Source organism: Corvus brachyrhynchos, unplaced genomic scaffold, assembly GCF_000691975.1.
Source record: "Corvus brachyrhynchos isolate BGI_N302 unplaced genomic scaffold, ASM69197v1 scaffold597, whole genome shotgun sequence".
In the NCBI taxonomy this organism is placed as follows: domain Eukaryota; kingdom Metazoa; phylum Chordata; class Aves; order Passeriformes; family Corvidae; genus Corvus; species Corvus brachyrhynchos.
Genome location: NW_008239000.1, coordinates 618,636 through 631,056, shown reverse-complemented (window position 1 = coordinate 631,056; position 12,421 = coordinate 618,636). Strand labels below are relative to the sequence as shown.

The 12,421-nt window shown below is 48.3% G+C and overlaps 1 protein-coding gene across 11 annotated transcripts in view; it reads left to right on the top strand.

Annotated features, from left to right (window-relative positions):
• SLC4A4 (solute carrier family 4 member 4) overlaps positions 1 to 12,421 on the top strand; it is a 149,196-nt gene that overhangs the window by 93,578 nt on the left and 43,197 nt on the right. For 6 of the 11 annotated variants that reach the window (XR_001863532.1, XM_017738982.1, XM_017738984.1 and 3 more), the window contains 4 exons: positions 263 to 398; positions 4,113 to 4,273; positions 6,641 to 6,820; positions 11,348 to 11,443. Coding sequence is in view for 10 of the 11 variants with exons in the window: in XM_017738982.1 (XP_017594471.1) it covers positions 263 to 398; positions 4,113 to 4,273; positions 6,641 to 6,820; positions 11,348 to 11,443 (573 nt within the window). In the remaining variant the exon portion in view is untranslated. The remainder of the gene's footprint in view (positions 1 to 262; positions 399 to 4,112; positions 4,274 to 6,640; positions 6,821 to 11,347; positions 11,444 to 12,421) is intronic. The other 5 variants (XM_017738983.1, XM_008637399.2, XM_017738981.1 and 2 more) reach the window with 3 other exon arrangements.

Below are 12,421 nucleotides of genomic sequence, written 5' to 3'. Positions count from 1 at the left end.
AAGGTCTGTAGGAAGAGACAAGTTTTCCTGAACTTTACTCCCAGCTTGAACTTGTAAGAAGTTCAGTGAGAGGCAAGGAAGGGGAGAGAGGGAGATAGAGGCACCCTCGCTCACACCCCTGCGTCCGCAGCGACGAGGATGTCAGATGGCAAAGGCAGCCTGGAGAAACAGCTGAATGGCCTTGGGGAGCAGGGCAAGGAGAGGAGCCGCACGTCGCTGGTCATCTCGCAGGCCGTTAACCGCAGTATTTTCACCTCTGCAGTCTCCCCCGCCGCCGAGCGCATCCGCTTCATCCTCGGAGAGGAAGATGACAGCCCCGCGCCCCCGCAGCTCTTCACCGAGCTGGACGAACTTCTGGCTGTCGATGGACAGGAGATGGAGTGGAAGGAGACTGCAAGGTGGGTTGGTTTTCCTTTACCCTGAAAGGGTAAATTTCCCGTGGGAAATTCCTATTTTAGCATTCCACTGGGTAATACCTGTGCTGCAGGATTGCACGGGGAAGCCACAGAAGGGTGCCTGTATAGTTCAAATTGCCATTCTTTGATAAATGAGAGAATTTGAGGGTTTGTTTAAATATTCCAAAAGAAAAACTAGGAAAAAAAATAGAGTGTCAGATTGATTGGAATATTTTGCCTGTGGAGAGAAAAGTATGGGCTGAGTAGTCCTTTGCAAAGGGTGACATGTCCTGACCGGAATTGCCAGAAGTTGCTGCCTGAGTCAAAACTGCATCAGTACTATTGCCCCAAGCAGCTTTTGAGCCTCATCCCACCTCACACCACAGGCTGGGAAATTTTGGCTGTGCCTGTCCTAGTGAGTTACTGACGGAATTAATTTTAAATAGGAAAAAAAGCTTAAAGGTATTTTCTTGTGAAGAAATTGTTCAAGGTGCTTATTAAATGCTGGGTGGGATTGCTTGCTTTGAGTTCCTTGGTTGAGTTCTTTGATGCTGCTGTTAGTTTGGTCAAAAAGACACGACAAAAAAGCTGGGATGTTTTTGGGGTCTGGCTGCGACAAGTTACATGTAGTTTATATCTGAACACCACTGACCTATTCCCAGTTGCCCTCACTGAGCTTGGGGGTTTTCCTTTTCCTTTATGGAGGCTGAGCTAAGCTCTTTCCCCACCTTCCCCCTCTTAAGGGCACTGTCTGTGTTCAGAGTTAGCCCCTGTTTGGTCACCTTAATCTTCTTTACCTGTGATTTAATGAGCTGCTCCACCACCTACTCCTTTACCCCTTATCTTGCTTTATTTTTGCTTCTCAGTCGCTTGGGGAACTTAATGACTTTTCACCTTTTACTCTCTAACTTCTGACTTGTTGCTCATCCTTTTCTCCCTTTATTGCTCTTCTTCCCTCTTACCATGAGTTCAGTACTTCTGGGGTTTAGGTGTTTTTACACATCTTTGGTAGAAGTGCTGCAGTGAGCTGTGTGTGGGGTTCTCTCCAGGCTGCTTCTCCCAAGCAGCAAACCACAGGACGAGAGGAAACAGCCTCAGGTTGTGCCAGAGGAGGTTTAGGTTGGGTATTAGGAAAAATTTCTTCACCCAAAGGATTGTCTGCCCAGGGTAATGGTGGAGTCCCCATCCCTCAAGGGGATTTAACAGATGTGTAGATGTGATGCTGAGGCACATGGGTTGGGGGTGGCCTTGGCTTTGCTGGATTAAAGTTTGGATTGGATGATTTTAGAGGAATTTGCCAAGCTGAATGGCTCCATGATTCTTTGTACAAATTACACAGAATGTAACGAAGCACCCTGTTGAGGCGCTGTGTAATTCCTAAATTGGCCCAACCTCCTGCCTTGCAGGCTGTTTCGTGGATGGGGATCTTACAAAGTGTCTGATTGTTCAGGATTTTTCAGTACGTTCCTGACATTACTTAATCTTGCACCACAGAACTTCCTGAGAGCTCCTGAGCATCTCCCAGTGCATGCAGAGCTGGCTGGCGCTGTGCTTCAGTGGGCACAGGATCCACCAGCTGTTCCGGGGTTGTTTTACATCTGCTGGTGCAGAACAGCTCCCCCACAACGGGGAAGTTGCATGAGCAGGTGCTGAATGCAGGAAAAAGGGCAGGCCTGTGTGGGTGGAGGAGAGAGGAGAGGACAGAGGAGACCCTGAGGGGTTGATGCTTTCCCTGGTCCCAGTGTAGAACTGCACAGCTCCCAGCTGAGGAGAGCAGCACTGCCTGCATGCTAATGTGGGGCTAAAGGCTACACTCATATTTGAGAGAACAAACAATCGCATTACCTTCCTCATCTCCCTTCTGCTCTGTTCTGACATCTGCACATTCCTCCTGTCTGCCTGCTGCACCTCACTCCCCACAGCCCCGTGAAAGCTGTCTTGATATTATCAGGTGTAAAAGGCTGAAGAATAAAAATATCATTCCTGGCACAGCTTATATAACAAAAAAAGATCATAATAGAAGTTTAAAAAACCCATAGGCCACCATCCCACAGTTCCTTTTCTCTCTAATCCCATCACCTTCTTGCCATCTCCCTTCCTTATAGAACGACAGTCCCCACACCATGGTTGGATGTGTCTTGGTCCCCAAAGATACTTCGCTGAGCCTCATGACAGGCTGGGGGCCTCCAGCTGCTGCAGGTCTTTTCCTTTTTCTGCTTCACTCTGTATCCGATGACTACCTCTGGAATGCAGGCATTCCCGTGTTAGTGCAGCCTGGTTAGTGGAAGGTGTCCCTACCCATGGCAGCACTTTGGAACTAGGTGAGCTTTGAGGTCCCTCCCAACCCACACCACTCTCTGATTGCATGAATAGAGCAGGCATTAGTTCACCCAGGTTTGCAAGTTAATATTTGGTTTATTGTGTTGGGAGTGTGGATTGTAGTGAGAAAAATAAACAAAAAGCAAATATTGATAGTTGTGAGTAATCACTTTCTCTGGAAGGGCAAACATGGATAATTTGCAGACTTCCTGCTGTTACAGGGTAAGTGTGATTCGGTCCCACATCAGACAAAGCCCCTGAAGTGCACAGATTTGCATCCACCCAGGACCCTCAGGTGTCCTAGGGAACACTTAGCTTTTGTGAACTAAAAGGACCTTACTAATTGGAGATGAAAATTGGTCTTTTAGCTCGAGTTAAAAAGCAGCTTTAAAAAAACAAAGTCTCAGAGATTATTGCAACTGGGAAGCATAATTGATTAATCCTCAAGTAATAACATTTTTCAAGATTAAAGATAATTTTGCTTGCCGCTAATAATATTCTTTTGAACAAATTTATGAGCTTCCTTACCTTATGTGTCTGGGGTTTTTCCTTAATAATCCCTTTATATTAGTCGCTGGAATTTCTGTTTTCCACCCATATTAAAATGGTGTCTCAATTGGGGATTAAAAAGCACTTCTGCTTTGCCATTAGGGCATATTGAACCACCTTTTCCTGCACCCCCAGTTAACAGCAAAGCCTTTGCTGGGTGCTGTGGAAAAGAAGAAGGTGTGGGCCAGGTGAGATCCCCCAGCCCGCACAGGAGCCATGTGCTTCATCCCAGCTGCCCATCCCTGCGTGCTCGGAGCCGGGAGCAGCAGAGCCAAGGGCAGGGTCAAGGCTGCAGGGGGAAGTGGGGATGGGCTGCAGCCCAGGGAGATGGAGCCTCCTGCTTCCCTGCTGTTGGGATGTAGTTTTAGGGGTGTAAAGAGTGTTTTGCACAGATCAGGATTTAACCTTTGCTCTCGCCTTCCATTAGAGATAAGTTTTCTGGGTTTTTCAGACCTGCTTGGTTAAATCATTAGACAGCAGCTGGAGGGAAAGATTGAGTCCCTTAATTTGTGCCTCCTCCTTTGGTGGCTCACTTGTTCTCTAAGAGCACCTTCAGACATGACTGGGATGTGCTTCTCTCTTCCCCCCTTTGCCAGCCTGTGGGCATGAGACAGCAGTATTCCATGCTGCCTGCATCTTGGCAGTGGCTGATTCCATATTTTATTGCCTGAATTTGAATCACAGAATCATTTAGGTTGGAAAAGCCTTCTAGGCCAGCGGAGTCCAACTATTAAACCAGAACTGCCTAGGTAGTGAAGGACATGTTGCCTTATTTCCAGAAATGCTGTTTTATTTCCCTGCAAGGAGCCAACAGCCTTAACCCCATCTCACTGCTCTGCCCTGTCGTAGGTGGATCAAATTTGAGGAGAAGGTAGAACAAGGTGGGGAGCGATGGAGCAAACCGCACGTGGCCACCTTGTCTCTGCACAGCCTGTTCGAGCTGAGGACATGCATAGAGAAGGGCTCCATCATGCTGGATATGGAGGCCTCTTCCCTCCCACAGGTCGTGGGTAAGTACACCTGTTTTGACTCTTTCCTTTTCCCCTTCCCCACAAATTTTTATTAACCCTGATATAGTTTTATGGACGGTTTTACTGAAAAAGCGCTGCTTTTTCAGTAAAAGAGGGGAAAAAAAGGGCAGGAAGAAGAGTAAAAGACATCAGTTTAATTTATGTTCACTCTGGAAGAGGTGACACGTGGAAAGGCCACGTCTCTGGGGACAGAGATACCCATCAGATACTGTTCATGCAGAATGACTCAGGCCAGGATCTGCTCTTGGGTGAGGTGTTCAGCTGTCCACTGAAGGCAGGTGGGGCTGTGTTTAGGATGGGATTCCCCCTCACCCCAGCAAGGGAGAGGGGAGACCAGCCCCGGCACCAGCTGGTGCTCTGCTCTGCAGAATGGGATGGCAGGTCTTGTACCATCAAAGTAGCTGTGGCCTGGCGTGATGCTCGGTGACATTGCTGAGAGCCAGATCATGTTGCCTGTGGCCTCTGAGAACTTAGAGAAAATAAATTTTCCAAGTGAGCCATCCAGTGGAGGGACATTTAACCAAAATGCTGAGTTTAGGAGCCATTACATGAAGAGATTTTAAAGAGCTAAATTAAATACTTCCTCCACCAAAACTCAGTGCTTTGAATGATCATCTCAGGAAGCAAGGTCAAAATTATCCTGGCATGGAATTCTCCCGTACACTGGATTGTAAGACTTGGAATTACAAAAGCTGCCTCTGGTGTTAAATACAGAGTTTTGAACTTAGTTTTGCAAGTGCTTATGGTGACATTTATCTTCCTCTGCTTTTGTGTCTGTGTATCCAAATGCACAGTTTTGCAAAGTTTTTAACACAATAAACTCCCCAAGAACCTCTCAAGTTTTCTGCTGAAGCTGAACCCTCTTCAGAAGCTGATGTTCATGGTCCAAAACCTTAAACTCTCAAACATTAAATTTTCTTTTGAAGTCCCTTCGAGATGTCCCCTTCAATCTCCTTCTTCAACACCCAAATTAAATCTAATTCCTAGGAGATTAAATTACACATCAGTGGCTGCTGTTGCTGTGACACTGTGACACTGTCCTGAGCAGGATGTTTTTGCTGGTCCAGACCCTTAATCAGACAGGTAGGGATATCCAGGACTGGATTTCCAGGATGATTTAATCATGATCACTTGGCTGGTGTCTGGTAGTGACACACAGGAAAGGAAAAATCCAAAGAAAAACTCTCTTTGTTGTTTGTGTTTTATCAGGAACAGGGAAGGGAAGTGCCAGATAGAAAAGGAGGAACTTGAATGAAGGCTCTGAAGGAAATACTCCAAAAATCACTAACCAAAACCATGAGCAAGAAAAGCTTGTATTAAAATAACACTTCACAAAAGTCAGCCTTTTGCCAAACATTTTGTGTAAGGGTACCTATGTGCATATACCCACCCTGTCTTAATTTGAGAGGAAGAACTAGGCTCTTGCTTGTAGAGGATGACTTTCTGAGTCACTGAGTTAGCAAATGTGATGCGTGTCGTGCCTCCCCCTTCCCATAACTTTTATTATTAGCGCAAATAAAAGTTACCAGCAGACAAATATGGGCTGCCACTTGCCCTCGGGGGACAGCGCGTGAACTCAAGCCGTCAAGGGAACAACTTCATGCGGGATTTACTGCACAGGGGACATTCTTCATAAGTCTGGTCACCTTCTTGCCTTTTTCCTCTGGGATAGGGGAGGAGAAAGGAGGGAATTGATGGGAAGTGAGCAGGCATTGAGGACGCTGGGGGCCTTTTTTCCTGGTGACTCCATGAAAGATAAAACCATATAATACATCCTGTGGTAACTGGAGCACGTTCTGCCGTTTGTAGTTGCCATCACTTCAGTCCTGCAAGTGAATGATTTAATTAGTGGCTCATCTCCAGGACTTCTTCCTGTCTTTAGATTAGGTTTTACTGGGGGCCTGCGAGGTGAACTCAAGCCTTGTTGAATCTGATAGAAGTTTTTCTGTGTGCTTTTGGGGACCATAATGGAACTTGCAATAGAGTTATAGCATCTTCACAGAAGTCCAGGCTCAGAGGGGATTCCAGTTCTGAACTAAGAGCCATGTTACCCTGCTATTTGAAATCGGCTCCGTGGCATGTAGGAAATAGCAGAGGGGAATCTCAGTGCAGGAGGTGTGTGTTAGTGGCTCATGCTGGGTGGAAATGCTTATGTTCTGCTTCAAGAGGAATGTCTAAAAGAGATTTTCATACAAATAAAACCTGGCTTTGAGATGGTAAGAAAGCCTTGAAAAAGGCAGGGTGAAAATCATCCTCCCCTCTGTTCTCTGCGCTCCCTGGAAGCAGTTTTGAGCTCTGTGGTTAACTTTGCTCTCTCCTCCCTCCCCTTTCCTGTGCCTGCCACAGAGATGATCGTTGACAATCAGATTGAGACGGGGCTGTTGAAATCCGAACTGAAGGACAAGGTCACCTACACACTGCTCAGGAAGCACCGGCACCAGACCAAGAAATCCAACCTGCGCTCGCTGGCGGACATTGGAAAGACCGTCTCCAGTGCAAGTAGGATGTTTTCCAACCCCGATAATGGTAATGCAGAGGCTACCTGGCTATAGCCTTCTCTGTCACAGCAACCCACCTGCCCTGCCCTCCCAGAACTAACTGCGTGGCCCTGACACTGCTTTTCTAACCCCCACGGGAGTAGTGAGACCGTGCTGATGGCACATCAGCAGGGGCTCTGCAGGCTGCTTCAGCCATGGCATGGCACTCTAACCACATCTTCACTGGACTGACAGGGACTCGAGGGGCAGGCAGGAAGGCGGGGGGATGCTCTTGCGGCTGACATCTAGGAGATGGTTTAGGAGCAATGATAGGAAAGAGATATTGGCAAAAAACTCTGGTGGGGTCTGAACCTTAAAAGGCTGATCACCTGAAACGTTTGGGCAGAGACGAAGCTTCCACGCACATTCCATGTCTGTAACCGACAGTGTCGGTGGCACCGTGAATCAAAAATGACCTGGCAGTAACATCTAGCTTACATTTTATTGCCATACAATCATTGTCCAGTGGGGTAAAGCTGATTTCCATCTTGCTTTATTCGTCCTAAAATAGTTTTGTGGTGTGTATTGTGAATATGTCTCTTCTTCTGTCTAAAAAAGTGTAATAGGTAGTGCCATGTTGGTAGTGGTGTCCCTAAATGGGTGTGTGTGTGGATGTGTGTGTGTGTGGATGCAGACAGCTACAGAGGCCTGGGCGCCGACTCAGTGCTTACCCCTGGGTGGAGATTTGGGGTCTTCTTGCTTATGGCATTAAAAAAAAAGTGGAGTTTTAAGCCTCTTGTCATGCCTTGGAGTTCTCTCAACTGTTTCCTGTGGCGGTCTGGAAATTGGGCTAGAAGTCGCCATTTTAAAATAGCCAGAAATAAAAGCAAGTGAAGAAATTCTTTTCTTCCTGTTCCACCAAAGGCCTCTTAGCTTGCTGTGTTTGGCTTCTAAAACTCACCTTAACATCCCTCCCTAACCTATCTGCACACTTCATTAGTGTTTCCTACCTTGGATCATCCTTTGCTTTTGTGACAGGAGTGTGTGTGTGCATGTGGAGACTGTTTATTGCTCTGGATGATGCCTCTTGTCGTGTACGAGTGCCTCGATGAGGTGGTGATCGAGTGAGTAACACAAGGTGCCGTAATGCGAACCAAGGGAGTGTTCTAGGGGAATATCCCTGCAGGAGTCCCATGGAGCAGAGAGCGACTGGGCTCTAGGAAGCACTGTGAGGAAATTACAGCTCTAGGGAAGGGGCTCAGTGTGGCCAGATGAGTCCTAAACCTGGAGGAGCCATGGGCAGGGACTCCTTCTGCTAGACTGCATTGCTGCGAGCCCCAGCCAACCTGGCCTTGTTGGATGCCTTCCCATGGTGTGCTCCCCGTGGTTTGGATGGAAGGCATCTGCTTTCTGTTACCACCTCTGTGACTCCAACCCTTCTGGGCCTTTGATGGCCAGGTTTGCTGTGAGGAGCAGGATCCTGGCCTGTGGCCATGGTGTGTGGGAGGCCAAACACCAGAAGACACATCTTCAGCTATTGGTGCTCAGGCATATCAGTTGCCTTGTGTAGGGGATGCCCTCAGTTCTCGGCTGCAAACCCCTTTCCTGCATGTAGGCAGAGCTTATCCCAGGAAGGCTGATGCTGACAAAGGGCATTCCTCACATTCTCACTCAGCCCCTGCTCATTTTTCATGGCTAAGGGCCTTCTTTTTTTGGTTTTTAAATGATTTCCATTTCATTCATTTCTTGTTCTTGTTTGAAGGGGCTGTGCAGGTCCTGGCTTAGTTGGACTGATTCTCCAGGACTTCTTTACTGGTCTGGCCATCAGCCACTCCTCCTATGTTGTTCCATCTCTGCTCCCTCTCCTAGGATATTTATGTGTTCTGAGGATGCTTAACACACTCTGTTCCATGACAGTACAAGTGCATTGAGACTTTAGGAGGGCGAGTCTGATGTACAGGAGGAAATACATCCTGAATAGTTGTTACTGATATTTATTATTTACACTTTAATGAAAAAGTAACTACAGAATGTATTTGATCAGGTTATACCTTGGATTCAATGAGTGCCTCGCATGTCCTTCAGACAGATAAAGATTTTATGAGGCCAACGGGAGTGCAGCTGTCTCTTAACATAGCTAATCACCATAATGACTGTGCTGCCAGCCCCAAGCACTCCTAAATTTCCCTAGAGTTTCTTTCCAGGTAGGTGTTTGTTTTCATTTCAGTGTCAGTGAAACTTCCATCCAATATTGATGCTGCCACCAGGTCTGAGCATCCTCCTGCCCTCTGCACAACAGCTTTATAGGCCGGTGTAGCTGCCCCCCTGCTTGACTGGCTCAGCAGGGACACCTTCTGCAAGCCCAGCCAACCTGCCCTTGAACACTTCCAAGGGTGGGATCTACTTGTTAGATCTCAAATTTGGAAATTTTTTGAGCCACCGTGGACTGTGGCTCAAAAAGATCCTGAGGTCCCTCTGTCTCACTTAGTTCAGAGTGCTTAAATTACTGAAGTCTTAGGGGCTCCAAAATGTTCTTATTTCCAACTTCTGAGATGAATGAGCCCCATGCAGTTACCCAGATGCATCTAGAAATTCAGGAACCTAAGAAAGAATGATGTACTGCCAATCTCCCTGCCATAACTGATCCTGGAGCAGTTCTGTCCCTTCCCAACCCTCCCTAGAGATGGGGGTGGCTCTGGTCCCCGGGAGCGAGTCATCCTCAGCCTCCATCTTGGATGTTACTGCTCTGTTTGAAGGTAAGGTAGTGATCAGATGGGCAGAGACACGGCCAAGTGTGCTCTGACGCCTGCTCTTCCTCGCTGCATCGTAGAGGTTGACGTGGGTCACACTGTGGCAGGATGTTTTCTCAGGAATCCCTTTGCTCTGGAAAAGGAACTGGAAAAAAGAGGGGAGTTCCTTATGTGCCATGGATGGAGGAGGATAAATCACAACACTCCTTTACTGTCTGTTCAGTAGGAAGAAGATGATGGCCAAAATTCTGGGCAGACAAAACTGGACTAAGCAGTTCCTCCTTGTTACCTTGTGAAGACACAGCCCCTTTCCTTGCTTCTGTTGGTAGAAGGTTGAGCTGTATGAAGTGTTCAGCAAGGATATTTCCATGTTACATGTTGATGGGACTCCTGCAGGGGTTTTCGACAGGTTTTTGTGTGTGTGTGTGGTTTTGTTGAGTGGCTTTTGAAGAGTTCTTTGTGTCCCTTCCTGGCACAGGCCTTGTCCTGCACCCCTGGAGCAGTACATAACACCTGGGCTAGCAGCTCTCCAGCTGGCACACCTTGGGGTTTGCCATGGTAAAACGTGGGATCTGCAGTCCCCATCCTTTCTGCAGGTGCCTGAGGGCTGATCAGTATTTACCAGCCTTCTGTGATGACATTTGCTATCCATTTTTGACATTTTTCTTTCAGAGCTTCGTGCCTGCCAGCATTTTGTATAATTTAACACCTGCGTAAGCCTTTGGCAACTGAGAAAGGATCAAATCCTACTAAACCCAAGCTGGCAGAGGCTGTAGAAAACTGTGATGTGTTTAAGTGTGTGTAAACCACCATAAATAATGGCATGGTCCCGTCACCGTGTGGGTGCTGCCTAAACACCTCCTGAGCGCTGTTTGTTCACACTGTGCTGGCAGCATGGTTTGGAAACCGTTGAGTGGGAAGAGCAGGCTGTTGGCAAGGTGTCAGCTGAGGCACAGACAGGAGGGTACCTGGCTGCAGGGGAACAAAGGTCTCACTCTGCGTTAGAATCCTGGAAGAGTTTGGGTTGAAAGGGAGCTGGAAGACCACCTTGTTCCAGGCCCCTGCCACTGGCAGGGCACCTTCCACTAGCCAGGTTGCTCCAAGCCTTGTCCACCCCGGCCTTGGACACTTCCAGGGATGGGGCAGCCATGGCTCCTTCGGTGCAGCATTAATCAGTTCAGTGATTTTCCCATGAGCTGTGACCTCAGTGCCTTTATAGCTGAACAGTGGCATCAGCTGAACATACCAGCACAGAGGAGACCCGTCGAAGTCAGAAATGAGGTGTTGTCCAAGGAATGCTTGGAAAACCCCTATCAATGTGTGTATTGGCATCATTGGGAGCATTGCAGACTAAGGTGAGCATTTCCAAGTCTGGATTGCTGTGCCTGGCTACGTATGGATGGGGTCAGGATGCTCAAAGTTGGCTCCTGGGACATGACCTGATTTTTATTTTCAAAAACCTCTTGTTACTGATGGTGCTGCAGTCTGGAACTGCTCAGTGCCACCAGCACTGCAGCTGCTCGCTCACTTCCTTGAGGTCTGCTTCCAAGATGCCTGAATTTCAGACACCAGGGATGGAAAGCTGTGTCCAGCCCTGCCAAGTGAACGCTGCGAGGTGGAGCTGTGGAGGAGATGTCGGGATCTAAATGAGCGGGCTTTGGTGACCACACTGTGCAGCTGAAACCTTCTCTCCTGCCTGGCTTCCCTGTAGCACTGCTTGGGCCTTTCTTTCTGGCATAATTTTATTTTCTTTTCTTTTAACTTTTCCCCTTTGCTCTCTTCCTGCTCTTTGCTGCTGCTCCTGTCTCCTGCTTGCCTGGCACAAGCACGCAGCCCGCTCGAGAGCTCCGTGCCCTGCCTGGCCACCCGCACCTTGGACGATGAACTGGGAGTGCAGCGCAGCCCCAGCGTGGGATGGCTCAGTAAGTGCTGGGCAGGGCTCAGGGTGGGCAGACTGGGGGCCAGGAGAGGAAGAGGAAAGGGGGAAGTCTCACCAGCCGGGCTCCTAACGCTTGCTGCTGCATTAACAGTGGGAAGAGTGCAGGTGCGTTCCATGGGGGATGGTGCTGCTCTGGCTGTTCGTATTATCCCCACTGTGCCCTCCACTGCTCTGTTTCATTCTGTTTTCCTTTTTCCCTTCATCTGGGATGAAGCAGGTAGGTCAGGCCACACTCCCAAGGGGAATCTAAGCTGGCTGATGGCACTATTTTTTTTTGTCTCTTGCAGTATCCTTTGGCTGTTAAAGGGGCTTAAATATTTTAATTTCCATATAAATTAACCTCAGAAATAGTCTGCCAGCTTGATCTCTCTGGGGTGAACCGGACAGTTCTCTGGCACCGCTCCTCTCCCATTCTCTCTGTCAGCCATGACTCGCAGGAACCTTGCTGATCCCAGAGGAGCGCACTGCTCCTCCCAGGAAGGCACAGCTTAAGGCACTGGTGGCACAGAGGTGCTCTTCAGTGGCCACAGCAATCGACAGAAGTCTGAATTCCAGGATATTCCCCGTGATAGATTACTATGGAGCTGATTCATAGGATGAGATAGTAGCATGGAGAGGTTTGGACTGCCTGCCGTACTTCCCGCACCAGTCCTTGGCTGAGCACGACTGTGGACAGGCTCATGTCACCTTTGCCAGAGAGACAGGAATGGGAATTGGGCCTGGATCAGGAAATTATCCTTTGTTAGCAAACACCATAAGGGTGACTGTTTTGTGCCAGAAGTCCTCGGCAAGGGTCTCAGCAGCAGAAACTTTGTACTCCACGTGTTTTTTTGGAGCTATGGTGAGTTCGTGTGGATGTATGGAGCCCATTAGGAGAGGGTTTGTTTGGAGCTGCTCTGAGTTTGTGTGGCTATGTGTGAACCCCCCTGCTAGGAGAAGGAGGCTGGTAGCAAGGGTAGAG